At 34.4% G+C, this 22,720-nt stretch overlaps 1 protein-coding gene and 1 long non-coding RNA gene across 3 annotated transcripts; one reads left to right on the top strand and one right to left on the bottom strand.

The window, feature by feature from the left end:
• Positions 1-1,365: 1,365 nt before the first annotated feature.
• On the bottom strand, positions 1,366-2,970 carry LOC148303493 (uncharacterized). Its single transcript, XR_015838479.1, has 2 exons — positions 2,001-2,970; positions 1,366-1,927 (listed from the first exon to the last, which is right to left on the bottom strand). It is a non-coding gene; the product is annotated as an uncharacterized LOC148303493 (long non-coding RNA).
• Positions 2,971-4,982: 2,012 nt separating this feature from the next.
• Positions 4,983-21,031, top strand: ValRS (Valyl-tRNA synthetase). 2 transcript variants are annotated; one of them, XM_088269866.1, is made up of 17 exons: positions 4,983-5,160; positions 6,031-6,198; positions 6,836-7,128; positions 7,598-7,859; positions 9,434-9,662; positions 9,865-9,989; positions 10,159-10,304; positions 11,384-11,588; positions 12,135-12,221; positions 13,847-14,038; positions 14,923-15,029; positions 15,529-15,756; positions 17,428-17,569; positions 18,245-18,415; positions 18,925-19,119; positions 19,728-20,009; positions 20,728-21,031. In XM_088269866.1, exons 1-17 carry the CDS (start codon positions 4,993-4,995, stop codon positions 20,941-20,943), a joined length of 3,216 nt encoding a protein of 1,071 aa, XP_088125992.1. In that variant the 5' UTR covers positions 4,983-4,992; the 3' UTR covers positions 20,944-21,031. The 2 variants fall into 2 exon arrangements, with proteins under 2 accessions (XP_088125992.1, XP_088125993.1); XM_088269867.1 differs by lacking the exon at positions 12,135-12,221.
• Positions 21,032-22,720: the final 1,689 nt, after the last annotated feature.

Below are 22,720 nucleotides of genomic sequence, written 5' to 3'. Positions count from 1 at the left end.
ATTACTAAGTGTAAACAAATTCATTATTTATTTTAAAGGCATTTTGGGAATGAAATAAAAGAAAACAACAATACAAAGTTATAAATGTTTAATATTTATCAGAGAACCATCTCTATATAATCCGCCAACATATGTGGATTTGGTCTTTACAGTTTGGCATTTATATTCGTGGAAGATTTTTCCAACATTTTATTCTTTTATATACATGATTAAATACATTATACATATGTATATTAGTGAGTATTTTGGCTTGTAACTCATAGCCTAGATCGGGGGTGGGGAATCTGCGACCCTAAGGGCGCATTCGGCCTCTTGATACAAATTAGTTAGTCTTTGGCTTCTTGGTTACTTTGGTACGACCTTTTGACTTGTGCCAAATTTTTATGAAAAATAAATCTGAATTTATTTATGTATAGAAATTCGACTTCCATATGTTTGTGTCCGCAAGTCAAAAGTAGTTGAAGAATTGATTGGAATTTTTTACAAACCCATCCCTATATTGAATCAGATAAATGTATTTGGGTTTTAAAGACTTCCTAAACTTACTAGATACTTACATGTTCAATTTGATCACAAATATAATACCACCAGATTATTGTTTAAAATAGGTACAACAAATAGCAATAGTTACATTTGAAAAAAATGAAGATAACAATAGAATAAAGAAATGTACATTAAATATAAATTCATGTCCAATAATAATTAAATTTTAAGTTACAAAAAAACTTTTGCGTCGATTTAAAAAAAATATATTAAAAATTACACAATAACAATATTGCTTGGTAATTCCAATTAAATATTACCGTAATCTATGTATTCCGTGAATTAATCGGAAAGAAGGGCGAGTCATTAGCAGAGATTGTAAAAACCAATATTCGCAGTATTGCAACGTTTCCTGGGAATGTAACTTCTGTAAGTATGGATTTACAATATGAAAATTTAACATTATTTTTCAAAGGTCTCTGAAAAACCTAAAAGTACAGCTTTCCCACTTTACCTAAGTGATTCCACTGCAATATTTATACACATAATAATATATTCTGGGCTGGTACCTGTCCAGTACTGATTACCTTGGCTTCCTAATATTGAAGATCATGTTAACAGTGTGTTAATCTGGCACAGTACCTTATTCACTATCGAGTATAGTAAAGGTCAGAAGGAAGATAAGTTTGCAAATATTGATTTTCATTACCATTTTCAACATGGGAAATGATAGTACGAAGGATGGGAAGTGCAATTTGTACAGTAGTTCCAAGTAAACATCTCTACATCGGTAAATGATAAAAATATTTATGGTAATTAAAATGATTCATAAAAAATCAGATGGGTACAAGGATTTGGGATATGAAAATGATAATCAAATAGTTTACCGATAAAATATTGTTAATGCCAGTTAGCTAAAGATTTTTTCCTGTAAATCTGCTTTTAGCAAATATGAGCAAGACCTGGAAAAACTTTATGCTTTGGAGCAATCCAAGGACACTCCATTTTTTTAGATCAAAAATAGTTTGCTGCGGGTCGGGTCAATATTTTGTCCATGACATTTACAATAAACTAAAACTAATTATTCGATTTATTTTTCATTTACATATCTTATGACTTTCCATTCCAGTTATATTAGCAAACAATTGTTCAGCTGTGTCTATATTTGAGATCTTCTTTTTGAAGAAGTTTGTAACATTGATGCAATCTCTAAATAAGAACTGTAAGGAATGGGGATGTTCAGGTCCTACAAGTTGAGAAAAGTTTATAAAGTAACAAAACCGGTCCTGTATTAGTACATTCTTTTCAGAGAAATTCCCATAAACTAGTCCTCCATTTCTATACAAAGCACTTAGGAAATTAGCAACTTGTCCGTAAGCAATGTTCCACTGGTCTCTTCTCCAGGCCATTTTACTTAAAGATTGTGCCACATATCCATTATTTCCTAAAAATGACATAATCACAACATTGTTCCTCATACATAAATAGTTGGGGCATCTCAATCCTAGGTTTCTTACTCTGATCAAGTTCCTTTTTTCCTTTTCAGCCCACATTTGTGTTATTTTTGAGAAATTCGATGTGGAAAAATATTGCTGAAACTCAGGATCAAATTCAACATACTTTTGTATTGTTTTGAAATTGTTGGGTGTGATTTTAAAAACTTTTATTGCACACTCATCATTAAAATAACTCCTAGTTGTGTTTGTAGGCTTAATTTCCCCGTGTAATACGAAAGATTCCTTTCCAGTTGCAATGATGCGATTTGCCTTCATTAGTTTGCTTGTCTTTTTTAATTTGTAAAGTGAAAAACGAGTCGCATCATCAATTTCCAAAATTTTGTTAACTATCAAGGTATTTTTTTGAATTTGAGTAGATTCCTTTACTTCCGGTTGTTTCTTGGCAGTATTATAAAGGATTTTTTTGGTTAAAACTTTTACATCTCGTTCCATGTATGGAAATAGTTTACCATAGTCAAATGATTCATAATCTTCTTCGCAGCTAAATTCATTATCATTATTATAAACGAAATCATATTTATGTAGTCTGATTTGTTTGATTTCATCCCTTTCATTTTTATACGAATGTTTCTGATATTCTCGGAGGATTTTTTTAATTGATTTTATTTTGTCAATCCATTCTATGGGGGATGATTCCCCTTGTAGAATTCGCGAGATCGTAATATCTGTATCACACGATTCTAGGTCTTCATTCGACAAAGTACATATATCATTACAAGGTGAACCACTGGTGTCCACTATATGAGTGTGTCGGAAGATTTCTTTTCTCTGGCATGCCATTGCGAGTCACAAAAATGATTAAATTAAATTTAAATTTCTCGATATAAATTTTAATTTTGTTTGGTTAATTCACAACTATTTACTTGGAATAAGAGGCAATATCCACTATAAAAAACAATGCTGTTATCGTCTGTCGCAAGTTTCACCACAATTTTGAAATACTGTCAAGCCGGAGTTTGTTTTTGTTGACACATCGAGTGGTGTCAACGTTCCGTAATGTTGCCTATTCTGCTAGATATTTCACAACGTCTAGAACAAAGATTATATTGGTCCAGAAATTATTCGCAACTGACGGCTGTAAAAATTTTGAATCGTCGGACATTGGTAAGAAGTAGGTAATTCAAAAACACCAAAGAAAAAATATTACATAAACTACTACTACCATCACGCCGTTTCCCAGCAGGGGTAGGCAGAAAGGATACCTGACATACACTCCTCGCCTCCTTCACATCCATACATCTAGTCATACATGCCCTCCGGTTACGCAGACTTTTGACACCGCCAGATTTTAGGTTCTGATTGATCTGATCGTGCCAAGTCTTTTTCGGTCGTCGGCGTTCTGTTTTCCCTTTCACATTCGCCACATATATTTTATTACATTACTTACATTTCAAATATTACATAAATATTACAGCAAATAATAAACATAATAAAATATATGAGATTATTTACCTTTAAGCAGCTCGATATCAAGTGTCAAACTTTTCGTCCTGTGCTGGATTATTTTACATTACAATATTTTTGACAAAAAAAACATGTTTTTGCCTATTTTCTGAAGTGAAACTTTCGGAAGTCGCTCGGATATCTATTATAGATGTTCACAGTACACAATTCAGCTTACTTTTTATGTTTTTAAAGTGTATTTACACCAAAATATTAGCATTAACGGACTCGCGGCAGAAAATTTGGCAGTTGTGACTTATCATGAAATACCAAGGTGCTCTATATAAATTCCTTTTTAGTAACTTTGGCGAAGTTTATAATAAATGCATATTTATCCCGGAAGCTGCGGATCGCAACTATTGTCGTTTTTTTATAAAGGTACCGTCATATATAATCTTTGGGTACCGTTGACTGCGGATCGCATGCATAGTCGTTTTTCAACTTTACGTACTTATATCAACACCTATGGATATTTTTTTGCACTTAAATTTGGTTTGAGGCATAGATCAATTAGTTCTCTTTGATTTGGTGTCATAAAATATCAAAATTATGTTCATTTAGTGTCAACTTTATCGTGAATACTTCCGGTCGGCTCGTGCTCGGCGCGTGGTCTTAGTATCGTTTAGTCTGTTCAATCAGTTTAGGCGATCTAAATTATCATAAACTTTTTTCATTATAATTATATTTATTAACTGTGTGGAACGAGAAGGGTATTATAATAAACTAACAAGTGATTGTGTAACACGGTGTTTTGTGATATTTTGTACTATTTTTTTTATATTTATTATCGTGCAATGCTTCGAATACTGGAAGCATTTTTTTTATGTTATAACTTTTATCGTCATAAATATGTCTCTACGTATTAAAATTTATACGACAATAACGAAAATATCATATTTTTCTAAGAAACAACGATTCTGAAAACAAAAATGGTGAAAGCGATCATTACCAATACGCGAGAAAAGGCATAAAGTCTCATAATTTTGGTATCCCACATGCAAAATGCATTTTTGTTCTATTCCCTGTTTTGAAGATTTTCACAAAATTCATTTCCGTTTTTTAATGTAAACTTTAATTTAAAATATTTTTCTAAATTTCATTTTAATTTACAGTTATTTTTTAAAATAACGTATTAAAAAAAAAACTGCGCGCACGCAACGAATGGACTATACGACAGCCGCGTCTTCTATACAACAGCCAAATTTTCTGCCGCGAGTCCGTTAATGTTAATCTTTTGGTGTAAATACACTATAAAAACATAATAAGTAAACTGAATTGTGTACTGTGAACATGTATAATAGATATCCGAGCGACTTCCGAAAGTTTCACTACAAAAAATATGCTCTTTTGTCAAAAATATTGTAATGTAGTAAATATTGTAAAATAATCCAGCAGGGGACGAAAAGTTTGACACTCGAAATCGAGCAGCCTAGAGGTCATCTGGCAACACACATCGTTCTGTCAATGTCAGAAAAGTTTAGAGTATATAATCTTTGATTTGGTCTGTGGAACAATTTACAAGCAATACAATTCGTAAGCCTTTGCAAGCATGGCTGATGAGGTGTCAACTGGTTCTATCGAAGTTCCCGGAGATGGGCAGCCCAAGACGGCGAAACAGCTGGAAAAGGAAGCTAAAAAGGCAGCAAAGCTTGAAAAGCTTCAACAGAAATTAGAAAAGAAAGTTGCCAGTCCAGCTGTTCCCAAAGAAAAATCGGAAGTAAGTGCTAACCTAAAATTATGGTGAAAGTAAAAATACCTTTGTCTATTTTCTAATAACTGTTGCGTCAGTTTATATCGGATTTAAGACATTCATTTACTAATTATTTTATGCAATATGGGGATATTATCATTTACAATTACGAACTTCTATGATTATCAGTGATTATGATTTACGATTTTAGGTAGGTACATGTGTGGGACATGTAATGTTCCTAATATTTGTGCAATTAGTGATGATACAATTGTGAAAAAGAGATTAAGTTTTCACAACAGTAATAATGACTATTTTTTCAAATATAATAATTTTAAGTATTGTAAATATAAACATATATTTACAAAAAAATAACCATTACTTTACGTCCGTTGTTATTTTCACTAAATTTTATCCAAATTTCGATTTATTTATTGACAATTTAAATATTGCAATTTATATATTGCATTGGACAATTTATATATTGCTGTTTTCCTTAAAAAAAAAATCACCTCAAGGGCGCTTTACAAAAAACAGGATGAACTCAGTGAATTATTTAATTATTTTAATATGTTATTTTAACATACAAATAGTATATTTTAAATTGATCAACAAAGTGACTGAATTTCTCGTTAAAAATACAAAATTTACCACACTTTATACGTTTGAGAAATTTTACTAACATAATGAAGATATTGCATACTTGATTATTTTAATTATTAACACATTTTGTGAAGGGTATTTCTACCTGACAGGTGCTTATCTATTGGATGGTTAATTGTGTGTATTTTTAATTATTATTATGTTGAATAATTTGATGTAATTCTTGTCGAATATTATTTATTTATTTATTGATGAATGTATATTTGAATAGATTTCGAAATGTTTTTTTTTTAGAAAAAGGCAAAACCTGTGAAAGAGAATGCTTTGTACTCTAGCAACACTGCCGAAGGAGAAAAAAAAGATGTCGTCAGCCAGATGCCAGATGCGTACAGTCCCCAGTATGTTGAGGCAGCATGGTACAGCTGGTGGGACAAACAAGGATTCTTCAAACCAGAATATGGGGTAAGTTGTTATTCTTCTTTTTAAAAAAAAATCTAAATTAAAATGTAACAAAAATGCTTTTGTTAATCTTACAAACGATGCGACGGCAAAGAACAAAACCATTCAATCTATTTATAGTGATCATTTATAAATAAATATCATGATGTATATTAAGATTGTAAATTTTTTGGGGGACCTATTTTTTTGATGTCAGGACTGAATTTTTATTACTCATCATTATTTATTGTGATACATGGGTACCATTTTTTTCCATGCATAGTTAACCTTTCCGTGAGTACAATAATTGATGTCCGACTTTCTCTGGGGAGTGGGTTCTTTTTACATGATTTTAATTTTTTTTTCATTAAATAAATTTTTTCATTATGAAGATAGAAATTATGTTAAAATAATTTTTCAAAAAAAACGCTTCTTCGAAATATTTTTCAATTATAACAAAATTACACACAAATATCCACAGATGTCTTTGCGATACAAGTTACATCATACTAACTGACAGACGGACTTCGACGTTCATTAACGTCGATACTCCTTTAAGGAAAATTCGCAGTGACATTCATTTATGTCCATACTCCCGGACAGGTTAAATACGAGCCATATATATCTTTTTCCTTGGTAATATTTGTTTCTTTTTTCTTAGAGAAAATCGGTGCTGGATAAAAATCCAAAAGGCACATTCATGATGGTGATTCCTCCTCCAAATGTGACCGGCAGCCTCCATCTGGGGCATGCCCTGACTAACGCTGTGCAGGATGCCATTACACGATGGCATCGCATGAGTGGACGTACCACGCTGTGGAATCCGGGATGTGATCACGCCGGAATCGCCACGCAGGTGGTTGTGGAGAAGAAGATTTGGAGGGAGGAACAGAAGACGAGGCACGATTTGGGCAGAGAAGCATTTGTTAAGCGGATCTGGGATTGGAAGAATGAGTGAGCTACATTTTTTACTGTTTAGGCAAATATCACTAGCTAACAAACAATAGTGACGGCACAACAATATATTTAAAAATAAAAATAAAAGTATTTGTGTGTTTAAAAAAAATACTTTCATACTATTTCTGTGAGCCTAAGCAGCTCATTAGAAATAGATGACAAATTGTAGTAGAGTGGGTTCGAACATAGAAACTCTGACTCAAGAGTCCGGGACACTAGCCACGTGAACACAACCCGACACATTATAACATCTTTATCTTTTCCATTGCAGTTATATTTACAATATGTTTATATTTTGAGCAGAATAGTAGTGATCGGTTGATTACTTTTTTTCTTAAAATAAATATTTTGAAATGCCTATTGTTAAAATAATTGAATACAATACCCTGATTTGATCAAATATTGTTTACAAAAATTTGAAGATTAAGTAAAATTTAACATTTATTTTTCGGTAAAATGTTTTCAGAAAGGGTGGACGGATTTACGAGCAGCTCAGATCTCTCGGTTCATCGTACGACTGGTCCCGCGCTCGGTTTACGATGGAACCATCAATGTGTAAAGCCGTGACCGAGGCGTTTGTCCGACTTCACGAGAGTGGAGACATTTACCGAGCCAATAGACTCGTCAACTGGTCCTGTACACTGAAGTCAGCCATTTCGGATATCGAAGTAGACAAAATGGAGCTTTCTGGAAGGACAATGCTGTCTATCCCAGGATATAAGAATAAGGTATTTTCTTTTGACTAGTATTATAGACTAAAAGAGCCAGTGTTTTTGCCTAGAATTTTCACTCATGAATTACATGAAATTGTAGTAACTTAAACATAAAGAGTAAATCCACACGAGAAAGCATAGGCTGTAAAACTTAAAAGGTACTGAGTAGAGTCATGATAAGCGGTGTTGCATAAGCCGTAGATAGATTTCGGAGTCACTTGGATGTTAGGTAATTAAAAATAGACTAAAAGAGAATCGATATCTAATCATTTGATTTTCTTATAATAATAAAAAAATGCATATGGAAAATTAAATATAGTAATCTAACATCACTCCACTTTTTTTTCATGACAGTGTTTAAATATTTGTAATGTTTTATTTTATTAGTGAATGATTTATGAATCATCTTTCAATAAATGTGTCAATTTGGTTTATTTGACCAACTGAAGAGAGGCCTTGATTATTGTTTATATATGTAGAAGAAATCAAATCTGTGATTTCCAATTTTATAACCCGACTTTATCCATTTTTAAATTTTACCTATTCAATAATCAGTATTTTAATTACAAAGCATAATGGATGTTTAATTTTTGTAATTTAATTTCGTACCTACTTTCTCACGTATTTCCTTGCTTATGATGTGTACGGCTTCTTCTTCTTCATCTTATTCCTCATTGCTGAGGGTTGTGACCCTTGCAGAAGCAATGACTCTTCTCCAGTTATCCCTTGACTGTGCTGCACATAGCGCTCCAACCACTGAGGTGCCTGCTGCTGCCTTAAAATAATGCGTGTACGGTAATGCGTGTAGGGCTTATATTCAGTAAAATAACTTTTATTCCATCTAAGTAACTGTGAGGACCGAATATGATAGTTGGCCATGAATTATTTACGGGAAGTTCTATGCATTTCCTTTAGTGATGAGAAAACCATAGAAAATTCAACAATAGAAGATGGACTGTCACTTGCTTTGTAATGCAATATCAGACTTTCCGATCCACTTCTAAACTTTCACTACTTTCTTTTTGTGTTTGATTTATATTTTTTACAGCCTTTATCAACTTTATCCCGAATACTAACATTTCTCTTGACAAGTCCCTTTGACTTACAGATTTGATATCATTAATTTTATTAATTGATTCGGCAGTCACTTTGTCTTAAAAATATATCCATTTTTAATTTACGTTTAAACTGCTGTGTACTAACCAAAATTATTTTATTTTCAATAGTAAAATATATGTCCAATCCAATAGTTTACCTATGGGATCTCCTCTGTCCCCAATTCTTGCTGATATTTTTGTAGATAACTTGGAAAAATCTTTCATTGTAAACATCCCCTACTCAAATTTGTTAGCTCCTACCCCCTCTTCAACCTTCAACGTCGTAAGGACCCAAAATTTGGAATTAGCTTCACATACGGTGTTTGAAAATGATGCGGAATGCATCGAAACACGTGTAACAGTAGATTTTAAGAAAAAGTGGTATTTACTAAGTAAAACATAAATTAAAAATTGATATCATTATTCTGATTTCTGCCTCGCGCCTCATATCGTTGTCTTTTTCTCCTAAAAAATTGACTCTTCAATAACTAGGTGGAATTCGGAGTCCTGGTGACCTTCGCCTATAAGGTGGAGGGTAGCGACGAGGAGATTGTGGTGGCCACCACGCGTGTGGAGACCATGCTCGGGGACACGGCCGTGGCAGTGCATCCCCAGGACGAGCGCTACAAGCATCTGCACGGGAAGTTTGTAGTCCATCCCTTCTGCAAGAGGAAACTCCCCATCCTGTGTGATGACTTTGTAGAGCTTGGATTTGGAACCGGTAATGTGTTGATAATCTAGCATTGATAAATAATTAAAAATAGTCAATACGAACTACTTTTTATATTCCTTTGAAAAGAAAAAAAAAATTATACATTGTATCTATACATATTACAATGGAGTTTCATTAAGAAATATTTATAAAAAAATATAAATAATATAATTAATAAATAAATAATACGATGTATGTATCTTTATTTTAGGTGCCGTAAAAATAACCCCAGCGCATGATCCTAATGATTACGAAGTCGGCAAGAGGCACAATCTTCCGTTTATTACAATATTCGATGGAGAAGGTCGCGTCATTGGAGACTGTGGTCAATTCACGGTACAGTTTTCAATTTTTATAATACATGAAGATTTAGAGTATATTTTATTTAACAATATTTCACTGATGATATAAATATATGTAAAAATCTAAGGTATTCAACTCAATTATTCATTTTTAAAAATACATGGAGGTGAAATAATAACCATTTATTTGGTATGGGTTGCAGGGTATGCTTCGGTTTGACTGTCGCCGTGAGCTAACAAAGGAGTTGCAAAAGTTAGGCTTGTACAAGGATACCAAGGATAATCCCATGGTGGTGCCGTTGTGTAATCGCTCCAAGGATGTAGTGGAACCTCTCATGAAACCACAGTGGTGAGTGTGACATCTCTAAATATTTTTAAGCCTAAAAAGACAAATGGCCTCATGAACACATTTCAGACGGGTGTTTTATACGCCAGCGGACTGCTGGCAACGGGATTTGATAATTATGTACATTTAGTTAAGACCTTTAAAAAAAACAAAGAAACTGTTATATAATATTCATATAAAAACATTGGATAATTCCTTCTTTTCTGCCTTTGAAATGAGGTTGGCGCAGTCTTACCTTGTAGTCATCCCGTCTTTATGCATAAATTGGCCGAACGAGTAGAAATATCTTTCCCGCCCGAAGTGTGTTGATATTTGGCCAATTTTTATAATGCCATTTTTACAAAATAATAACTTGAATAGCTTAATTATTTTTTTACTCCCTATGTGGAACATAAAATGTCCACCAACTATCTATAGACTCTTCTGTCAGCGTCCAGCTCCTTGACATCCTCACAAGCCAGACCCGCATCTTGTAGTTCAGACTAGAACTGCCGACGAATTATCAGCATCATGGTCATCCTGAGCTGCGGGTAACTGGAAAGAGCCAAGTTTAATTATGGTTGTCAGGAGGCATTTGGAGTACATGGCCTAGCCAACTGAATCACCTTTTCTTGGCAATAGCTGTAATCATAGATTGCTACGTTTTACGCCTTATCCCCTTATTCCTCGCAATGTCAAAACACCCCACACCTTAAATTTGTCACATACATCTATTCTTAAGGCGCCATGTTTCACAGCCGTATAAGAAAATACGAATAATGCAGACATTGATATTTTACTGTTAGTAATTTTTAGAGCAAGTCCTTCAGATTGATTATTACTTAAACTTAAATTTATCAAATAAATTTAATATAAAACCAGGTATGCTTTAAATGCGCAGGGGCGAAATAGAAGGAATATTTTCGATTAGTAGAAGGCAACTGTCTTGGCTTGGCAATGTGTATGACTGGTCTAAGATCGGAGGAGTTCAAAGCTGTTTCAGACCGCAGAACAAGAGGCTAAAGTCCTTGTGATTTTCAATACTTGAGGGATCAGACGGGGCACACAATGCAGAAGATAATATATTTTATATACAATTCCAGGTACGTAAAATGCGACAATATGGCCGCATCTGCTGTGAAGGCGGTGAAGAGTGGAGAACTCAAGATCATCCCGGAGACTCACGAGAGGACATGGTACCATTGGATGGACGGCATACGGGATTGGTGCGTGTCTCGCCAGCTATGGTGGGGACACCGCATTCCCGCCTACCAAGTCACCGTACTCACTCCTGAGGGACAACCTATGGTACACTTGGATTTTTTTTTAGCTTACGTCAAATTCAATAACTTTCATCAACTATATAAAATAACCCCAAGAATAGTGATTTTCATTTTGGTTTCTAGTCACATCATTGTTTCTTCAATTAATGTATTCGCTACTTATTATTTGAGAATAATGTAAGTCAATACTTAGCTTTACATACATTAAGAATATCTTGTTTGTATGTTTATTGTTGGGTGATAAAATAATTTATATATTGATTTTCCAGACTTATTAGTAATATGTTTGTCCTATAATAATATGTAATAATAAATTTGGAGAATTTATATAGCGCCATTTTCGTAAAATATTACCTCAAGGGCCTATATATTGAGCTTTTGAAAGGTTGGACTTTTATATATTGTTTGTTCCTTTGTATACTCAAGGGCCTATATTTTGACCTTATGAAAGATTGTACTCTTTTAAACATATTATTCGTTCCTTTTTATACTATAAAAAGTACGCAACATACAATGGGAATGTATTAGATAATATAACTTAATTACAAATTACTTGTAATGTTTCTGGTAGACAAATCCCACGGCAGTTGTTAAAGTGATCCGTCCAAGGAAGAGGAGACATAGGAATATGAGGAAAGCAGCTCCTAAAACTAAAGCAGTATGTTGTAGTTTACTCCTACGTATTGGTAGTAGTTCTCTACTCGCATGGTGTGTGCCTTTGAAATGTGTTTGGCCATTATTATTGTGAAATATTTACGCATAATTTTATCTTAATCAAATATGTATAGAAATATTTATTAGCATACTATTTTTGTGGAATATTATTTATCATTGTTGGTAAAGTTGTGAATAGATTTAATGCGCACATTAAGTGCTTATTCACTTGCTTTCACTAGGCTTAAAGCTATTCACCACTTGGATAAAGTTTTTTGTGAATATACAGAGTAGAACTGTGTGTTTGTATGTGCTAGTGAAACAATTTTTATATATATATTTATATTCTGTTGTTACTATTAACTTACTATTAATCCCATGAGCTTAACATTCAAATGAACATTGCAAAAAATGCGCAATTGCTATTCAGGTATTTCCGATGTTTAATTCATTAGAAGTACAGGTTTTGTTTATGGATGTATACTAATATTTTTTTAAAGCACGGTTGATTTAAAATTTACAAATCCGTAATCCTTTCCTCTGCGGCTTTTGCAATTTGTACTTTTTTTTTTGGAAATACACCTGGTTAACAGGTTAAATGTACCTATATCTGGAATAACAAATTTCCCTTTAAGTGGAACGAACGAGTGAGGAAAGAACGGTAAAATAAATTTATGAGGCGAATGTAATTGGAAAAAGGAGCAGAGAAAGACCGAGAAAAACTTGGCACAATCAGGTATGCCAAATACCAAAGCGGTCAGGTTAGGAGTCAAAACAATCAGCGGGTATGTATGAGAAGATGCATGAACGTGGAAGAGGCAAAGAATGTTTGTAAAGACAGAGTGGTGTGGCGTTCTATTCTCTCTGCCTACCCCAGTGGTGAAGCGGCGTGATGGTTACCTAGTTTTTTTTTTCAAATTTCCTTCGGGCCAAATGTCCGGCAATGACGCATTTTCCCAATAAAAATTATTGATTCTTTTTAATCGTTCGTAAATGCATAAAAAAAATATTCAAATGCATATACAAAATAGATTGGGAATTAGAATTTTAGAATTTTTCATGACTTATAACAATTACAATTATAAAATATATTTAAAAAGCAGTTTCAATATTAAGTATAAGTATTTATTCAATGATCTGATTATGTATTTGTTCAATAATTATAGATAGTAAAAAATACATAAAAAAATCATGTAAAATTTTTTAGCATGTAAAGGAATTATTTAAAAACATTATTTAAGATTGAGTGGAATAATTAGTAATGTTTAAGTAGGCAGGAGTTATTAACAATATATGTAGTGAAAATATGCAAAGAATTATAATAAAAATGAGAAAAAACATAATAGTATAAGATAACATAATATCTTAAAAAATTAATGTGAAACCTATGAAAAGAAGATTTACAAAGAAACATCCTATATTATTTTATAAACCTGTGTAGCTTTGTTTTGCTACTTAAATACTTTTTGCATATTTTGTGCACAATTTTTTTTTCAAATCTGTGTAAAAGTGATAGCCTTTTTTGCATGCAGAATTTTTGTTATAGAGAAATGTAAATGAAAAATAACTCAATTTACATTACTGGAAAATTTATCCTTTCCAATTAAATAATACAATGAATAATTTCAGACCAGCGATGAAGATAATTGGGTCTCAGCCAGATCCGAGGAAGAAGCTCTGAAGAAAGCAGTCGCCAAATACAATGTGAATCCATCGCAGATCAGACTACAGCAGGACCAGGATGTACTGGACACGTGGTTCTCCTCAGGACTGTTTCCCTTCTCAATATTCGGCTGGCCGGATCAAACTGATGACTTGAAGGTAACAGGAAAAAAATAATTTCAATTAAACTTGGTGCATAATTTGGCTACAATTAACAATAATTGGATTTTTTTAATTTTAATGTTAAGGTACCCTACTCTCGGGTGATTTTCTGAGTTAATTCTGTAGAAAAAATCATATTTTTTGTACAGAATTATGAAAACAATGTTAGTTGTATTCATACCTGATTTTTTTTGCCATAATAGGTGCTTTTAGGATGGAACTGATGTACTTTTTCATTAGTGTGTTCCCTCTCTCTGTCTCGCATGAAATATTTTTGGCACTGGGTTAGCGCAATGGTGCGGAAAAAAGACACGTATCACGTACGCTCATATGTGTGGGGCGGTTAATTATGTTTGTTAGGCACAAAATCTTTGATAGAAGGAGCCATGTGAACTTATTTCCATTGCTCACTGTTTGTGAGTTATCACTGTGGTAGACACACAAATTTCCACTTTATAGTTACAAAGATTTTAACTGGACGTGTGCTATTTGTATACTTTGCACCGGTACCACATTTTTGCTAAGCCATTATTGGTGTCGTGTTGGCAGAATGTACCTCCTGCAAATAATGAATAATTTATTTCAATTTAAAGTTTTATAAAATATATTATTTTGATTATTGATTTAAGTTTTACTGGGTAAATACCAAAATCTATTGTGACACGTGTTTCGATTCATTCGGAATCATTTTCAAACACTATAAATACGGTGTTTGAAAATGATGCAGTATGCATCGAAACACGTGTCATAATAGATTTGAAGAAATTGTGGTATTTAAGAAATATTTACCAAGCAAAACTCAAATTAAAAATGGATAGATATTACTACAAAGCGATTGCCGAATCAATTAATGAAAGTATTTCTATGAACTTGAATTTTAGGCATTCTACCCCGGTTCGCTTCTGGAGACGGGCCATGATATCTTGTTCTTCTGGGTGGCGAGAATGGTATTCCTCGGGCAGAAACTTCTCGGGAGGCTTCCATTCAAGTAAGCTACACAACACAGTGTTTAGTGTACAGTATTTCGTCTAGTAAGCTGGTGTTAACCTTTCCGGGAGTACAATAATTGATGTCCGAGTTTCTCTGGGGAGTGGGTTCTTTATACATATTTTTTTTTCATTAAATCTATGGATATTATTTTTTGACATCTCTACATAGATGAAGAAGAATATGGATGTCTGGGCATTTACGCGGCTTACGACCGTCATAGGCTGGTTAAAGTGATCACACACATGTAACATTCACCAATTCTACCCATGATTGACAATCACTTGAGACATCTATGGCGGGATAAAAGCCCTGTAAATGCCCAGACTTTTTACCATTATCATTACCATATTCTTCTTCATCTTCGTTGAAAAAAATAATAAAAAAATAACTCCAGATTTGTGAAGTATTTGGTCACACTCAAAATGTTGTAAATTAATGTTAATAAATAATATGAATCATGAGAATTTACTAAGCAACAAGGCTTGTTTTGATTCCAGAGAGGTGTACCTCCATCCCATGGTGCGCGACGCCCATGGCAGGAAGATGTCCAAGTCCCTGGGGAACGTGATAGACCCGGTGGACGTGATCCGAGGCATCTCCCTGGAGGCGCTCCACTCGCAGTTGGCGGACTCCAACCTGGACCCCAGGGAGGTGGACAGAGCCAAGCAGGGCCAGAAGCAGGACTATCCCAACGGCATTCCCGAGTGCGGGACGGACGCCCTGAGGTACGTAATGTCATATGCCCGCTGTGGAGCAGTGTGTAGAGCTAGGATGGCGAACCAGAGACCCTCATGATAAATCATATAACCCCAACAAACTTTTAGAAAAGATTATTTTTTATTTATCCTCTCTCTAGCTTGAACTTTTAGATAAGATTATTTTTTACTTATCCTTTCTCAAATCAATATTAATATTCCCCATTACATTACTCGAACGAACTAATACTGGCTTCTTTTCCCCTTAAATCAGTGGTTCTTAACCATATTGGAGATACCAAACCCCACCAGTTTCATATGCGCCTTCACCGAACCCTTAATGGGAAAAATTTATTGCTAGATTGATGTATTCCTTTCAAATAATACACTAGATCCTTGGATAAATTAATAAATTGTATGTCATATCAAATACTTTTCATAATATCGTACAATAAGTCGGGTGTGTGTTTTGAGCTCCGCCGAACCCTGGAGACTGTCTCACCGAACCCCTGGGGTTCGTACGAACCCAGGTTAAGAACCACTACCTTAAATGATCAGAGAATGTAACGCAGTATCAAAAGGCTGCTCGCTAGATGTGTTTCTACAGCAATGACAGCTATACAACACATTATCCCCTCACTCCTTGACATATGTAACTAACTTGCTAACAATGCCTAATTAACCACTTCTGTAATCAACCTCTTGGAAAAAAGTGGGTCAAAAAAGCCACCTTTTTTCACTATTATGTTTTTTTTTATCATATTTTGAAATATAATAAATCAGTATAAAGCAGAAATAAACAATATTAGAAAGAAAAAAAAAACAAAGGAAGACTGGATATATCTAGACTGGTGGAGGAATGACCCGAGCTGGATTTGGGCAAATCACTATAAAAAGTTTTGTGTACGGTGTGCCCGAACTGAATTCGGGCAAAACACTGTGTCAGCAAAATACCTACCCGAATTGTATTCGGGAAAATCACACAAGGGGTTAATAATTATTATAATTATGTGAATATAATCCTGGATTCAGAACTCACATACAAATGAAAGAGTCTCTGCTTAATAAAAACTTTCCTTATCCCACCATAGATATCTCTAGTGAACTCGGGCATGCTGTGTTTTGAGTTTGATCAATATATCTAGAAGTTTCAAGAATTTGAGTAGTGTGATTGTCAATAAGCATAAGTAGCCCAAAGAGACAGATAGAAGTGCTAAGAATTAAGATACATATATATTTTTATTCATTCCCTTTCTATAATGGGACATTCTGGCGATTTTATTTTCCACTTTGACGAGAAATTTTGATTGGGGGGCGCCAGACTAAAAATGTTTGGGAACCTGTGATGTACAGGAAAGTATCTTTTTGATTAGTTTATATAAAATCATAATATTATTATGAAATATATTATAAATATTAAATATATTTGTCCGCCTCTGTAGTGTAATGGTCAGCACGCTCCGCTACCGTTCTGGAGGTCCCGGGTTCGATTCCCAGGGGTGCATCAAAAGTGATTTTTTCACTGAAATATTTATTCAATATTACCCTGGACTGGTACCAAGCGGAGGGCTGATCGCCTTTCCTCCATATGTTAACGATCAAGATAAGACTGCGTTTATATGATGCAGTGCTCTATTCACCATTGGGGTGCGGATAAGGGTTTGAAGAAGATGAAGATATAAAATTATTGATATTCTTTAGATTTGCACTCTGCGCCATGACTCAAGGGCGCGACCTGAACTTGGACATCCAGCGCGTCCAGGGATATCGCTTCTTCTGCAACAAGCTGTGGAATGCCACCAAGTTTGCCATGATGTACCTCGGGGAAGGAGAAGTATTCCAGGTCAGACATCTACCAGACTTCAAAGAAAGAAGATAGTCATACCTCATACCCTTTCAGACAGGTCACTGACTAACAATCGCTATCTTGATATTTTCCATTGCATATTAGTCACTTGTGTTTATGTTTTTTTTAAAATGGTTTTTGTACCTTGAAGTGACTCAGTGTCACAGTGAAACCACCTTGACAAGTTCTTAAGCCAAAAGATACGGTGTTTCTCTTATAATGTTATATGTACGCCGTGGCGTAGTTGAGTAGACGCTCAACTGTGAAACTAGCATTGCGGCTTCGATTCCCGACAATAGCAAAATAAATTCAAGAAAGATTTATTTTCAATTGGTCCGGGTGTTTGTGATGTATTTTTCACATTTACCTTTCCTATCCTTATTATCCTACCTGCAGACAAGCCTCTAAAATAGAAGCTTTGCGGGTTATTCCTTTAAATAAATAAAAAACTAAAATTTTAAATCTCTCTCCTCTTATTAAAAGACCAAAGTACTCTAGCTTTCTTTTTGTTGTTCTTGAAGAGTATTGTTTATAATTTACCTCTATTTCTCCATATGTCTTACAAAATTGCCAACATTCTCAACCCATTATATTTTGGCCACTCTTATAGCACCACATTTAAAATGATTCAATCTGCTTTTTGTTATAATTGTATATTTTTTATTATTACAGGTGATTGAGCCCACAGTGCCTAGCAGTTTATCTTTGATGGATAAATGGATGCTGTCCCGAGTGTCGAATGCCGTGTCTACAGCTGGAAATGGTTTTAAAAACTATGATTTTCCATCAATCACCACAGCTTGCTATAATCTGTGGCTGTACGAACTCTGTGATGTGTATTTGGTGAGCATATTTTATATACTATAAGAGAGATTGTACTTGAGAGTTTTGCAATGCCATCCATGAAGAATCCACCAAATAAAAAATTGAAAACTATTTTTTTTTGAGTTTCTTGTATTTACGCATTGTTTGCGGGAAACGCTTAAAAGGATCCTTAACATACTGTTGGTAGAGAGCGAGAGACGCTTATAAGCGTTCTATTTGCTTACTTTTGGTATAGCGAGAGATACCTAAAAACATTGTACAGATCGGAGTTAGGTTTGTGGTTACTTGTGATTAGTATACAAACCTAATTAGTATACTAATTATGGTTGGGGCTGATAAAAACCGTCCGCCAACAATGTGTTAAGCTTAGTGATTTTAATTTTGATAAAAAAAATTATGATGTTTGAATGTTATCTTTCAAAAGTACATTATGTTTAAAGATCATCCATCATTGCCAAAAATAATCATATTTAAGTCACTTTTCAAAATTCAGATCATTGATGTTAATTTCCTTTTTTTAATTACAGGAATATCTAAAACCCGTGTTTGCGAGTGGCAGCGAAGTGGATATAAAGAATGCAAAGAGAACGCTGTTCACGTGTTTGGAGTTTGGGCTGCGACTGCTTAGTCCATTCATGCCTTTCATCACAGAGGAACTTTACCAGAGGCTGCCCAGAAAGGACACTTCCGTACCCTCAATATGTGTGGCCCCATACCCGGAAGTAAGAAATTAACGATGATTAAGTAAAAATATGTTTTATATTTAGATAATTATATATTAAAAAAAAGTAATGCATCTCAGGTTGTGAAAATACATACATACTACAAGAAATTGGTTAAAGTTATGCAATAATTGAAAAACATCCAGTTACTAACCCCCTAATAAAATTATTTTCATTTAAAGTAGAACCATTGATAATCACATATGATTTTTTATTATAATTGACATAATAATTTTGTTTGACACATGGCAAATTAACCTGTTTTACTAAATCAGTATGTAAAGTTAAACATTAAATTAAAACATTGTTGTCGGGCAGTTTTTTCATCAACCCCGACCCTAACTATACTCAGACAGTCTGCCGCCGGACCCTCAGTATACTAATCACAAATAACCAAGAACGCGTTTAAGCGTCTCCTGCTCTCTACCAACAGTATGTAAAAGATAGTTTTAAGCGTGTCCCTCAAACAATGTATTAATATAAAATAATATACAGTCAAGGAAAAACTCATGGGCATATGTTAACTCAACTAACAGAAACATCTAGATATCGTCATTGCAGATGGAGGCAGTTTTTTCATAGTATAAAATGTATATTGTTTTTATCAGGACAAGGACTGCAACTGGCGCAATGAGTCGATAGAACGCGATGTGGAGGTGGTCATGAAGATGGTGCATTCCATCCGCTCCACCCGCTCCATGTACAGTCTGACCAACAAGCAGCGCACCGCCGCGCACGTCAAGTTCTCCGGCGGAGACTGTCCCGAGCTGGTCAGCATCATGGCCGGGCTGGCTCCTCTGGCATACAGCGACCTGGGCAGCGGAGACGCGCCTCCGGGGTGCGCCATCCTGACCATATCCGACAAGATCGACGTGCATCTCGTCTTGCAGGTGAGATACTCATTCTTAACCACTTAATGCTAGGGTTTTTTTATAAAAAGTGTTTAAAAACGTCACTTTTTTTCAAAATGTTTCATTAACAGTTTATTCACTTTTCAAATAAAATATAACAATTTAAGCATTTTTAATTTACAATTACGTCTACAATATTTTGTACTAATTCATCGTTAAAAAAGGGATTGAAAATTTTGTAATTAGAACGCATTTGGCATACGAGCGTGACTCGCTCAAAAGTATGAAGCGGTTTATACATACATCCCTATTCTGGGTGTTATTTGGTGCAATGCTTCTACTCTTGCCACTCGTCCTTCCATCTTGCCAGTGAACACTAATTTCTCTTCTAACAACATATCTTTATAAATTTTAAAGGTATCTCAACTTGATTTGAAACATGTATTAAACTTCCCTTTTTTATGAAAGAAGATAGAAGTCTGAGCATCCCAGGGCTTACGACCTGGCATTCGGCTGACTCAAGCGATCACTTTATACACTTGTGTAACATTCACCTTTCTGCAGTGAAGCCACATTTTAAACTATTTCAATTCGATTCATCGTATTCAACTTTAGGGTCCAGGTCTCAGAGCCATATAGCAATACTGACCACACATATTTATCACAAATAATTTTTTTTTAATAACACAAAAATTAAAACAATATACCTGATAATAGGCGGCCTTCACTGAGTGTAAGACATTGATTTTTTTTCCAGGGCCTGATTGATCCATTGAAAGAAATAGCCAAGATGCAGAAGAGCTGCGAGCAACTCAACCAAACTATCTCCAAACTGGAGCAGGCCATGAAGGTCCCGGATTATGCTACCAAAGTTCCTGCGGAAGTCCAAAATAATAATAGTGAGAAGATGAACCAATCCAAAGGAGAGCTAGAAAGATTACACGCCGCTATGGAGTCCCTTAAATTGATGTAAACTTATATTAGAATCATAGTTAACCATGTCCTTTATTTATTTTTCTAGGTTGTGAACCAATTAAAAATTAAATTATATTTAAATATAACATGTATTTTATTTATTATTTTCTCTTTCTATTAAGCGTATCCATAAAAGCAGTAAAAAGGAGAAAAATTTACGCATTCGAAAAGTGGTGCTGTAGGCGCATGCTCCGAATTCCATGGACAGCTAGACGCCCCAACAAGTCTATTCGTCAGGAATTGCACTTGGATAGCTTGACTCTGGCCATTGTATGTACATGACGGATTCTTCAGTTTATTGGATACGTTGCCACTGGCAATGAGGATAGCCTGGAACGATTGGTAGCCTACAGGGGATGAAAGGGGGAGAAAGATCCCCCACACGATGGACCGATCAAGTTAAGACAGCAGTAGTCACCTCGGTGGTTGGAGCGCTATGTGCAGCACAGTCAGGGAATAACTGGAAAAGAGTCATTACTTCGACAAGGGTCACAACCTTCAGTAATGACGAGTAATACAGAGAAGAACATAATGTTTGTAAATCAATCTCTCATGGCTAAGAATGAATTACACATCCTACTCGCTTGTGACATTCTGGAATGTCTTCTTCTCGAAGGGGGTTATCCTGTTAGCTTCGAGACCAGAAGGCTCCATCTGATTGATCATCGTCCATGCGAGTTCTCAGTATCTTCGACATGTCCCATCACAGCAGTCTTTTCCTTCAACATGTTCCCAAAAAAATTTGGAGGATTCACAACATTGGGTTGTCCAAATCCTTGTTCACTAATCTGGGCTTCTCCACTTTTCTTTACTCCACAGTATTTTTACAAAAATATAAAAATAACTACCAAAAAGAATAACTAAATTGGAGAAACCTAAATTTGTGAACAAGGATTTGATTACACCCAAAAATATTGTGAATAAATAATTTGGTCAAATTATAAGCTGCATAAAAATTTAAAATCATGTTTTCGGGCGTGTTCCATTATGTAAAATAATCCGGTTAGGATCTTGCATGGATCTAAATTAAAGGGTCTCTGCTACATAAAGAGCCTCTTCAAACCATCCATAGATAACTCCAGTGGACTTAAACATAAAAGCAACATGATATTTATGATATATGTAAGAATTTTTTTGAGTAATGTAGTTGTCAATCATGAGTAGAATGGTGAATATTACATGTGTGTAAAGTGATCCCTTGACCAGCCTATGATAGGTCATAAGCCCTGTAAATACACAGACTACCATATTTTTCTTCATCTATGTTGAGATATCAAAAATGTAAATTGGAGGATTATAATAATAATATATCAAAAACATAAACAAAAACTATGATCCGTATAAAATAAACAATTAAGCAGAATAATGAAACACATTTAGTCAAAAAAAAACTTCTGAAAAAAGAACATCACAAATCGCTCACTCCTTTCAAGAACGTCATAAATCAAAAATCGTCAATTTTCAGTTGTGCACGTTTTCAAAATGCCCAGAAAATGTACTATATGTACTATGCAAAAGCGGCATATTTTTAACTTAATATTTACCCGCTACAGGGCAGAAAGTGTTGTTTTTGCATTTTGAAGAAAAGGTATTGTTTAATTATTTTTGTAAATATACTAAATAATTTTCAAATAGAGAAAAAACCTTCAGGTTTTACCTAAAAAGATCTGTTGCACAGTAAAAAGATCGATACGTGGATTGATATTTATTTTTGATATATTGTATTATATTTTAAAACTTTAAAAACGTTCTCCTGAGAAATCAAGTTTTTTGAT

Source organism: Brachycentrus maculatus, unplaced genomic scaffold (assembly GCF_059751285.1).
Source record: "Brachycentrus maculatus isolate JH-2025_06_01 unplaced genomic scaffold, ASM5975128v1 h1tg000367l, whole genome shotgun sequence".
In the NCBI taxonomy this organism is placed as follows: domain Eukaryota; kingdom Metazoa; phylum Arthropoda; class Insecta; order Trichoptera; family Brachycentridae; genus Brachycentrus; species Brachycentrus maculatus.
This window is presented reverse-complemented; position numbering and strand designations above follow the sequence as displayed.

What these genes read in the sequence shown, in the direction of transcription:
- ValRS (XM_088269866.1), top strand. Translation starts at nt 4,993, where the DNA reads ATGGCTGATGAGGTGTCAACTGGTTCTATCGAAGTTCCCGGAGATGGG. An exon ending in ATCTGGGATTGGAAGAATGA is followed by an intron (nt 7,129 to 7,597) that starts GTGAGCTACATT and finishes AAATGTTTTCAG; the next exon opens with AAAGGGTGGACGGATTTACG. An exon ending in ATCAAACTGATGACTTGAAG is followed by an intron (nt 14,039 to 14,922) that starts GTAACAGGAAAA and finishes CTTGAATTTTAG; the next exon opens with GCATTCTACCCCGGTTCGCT.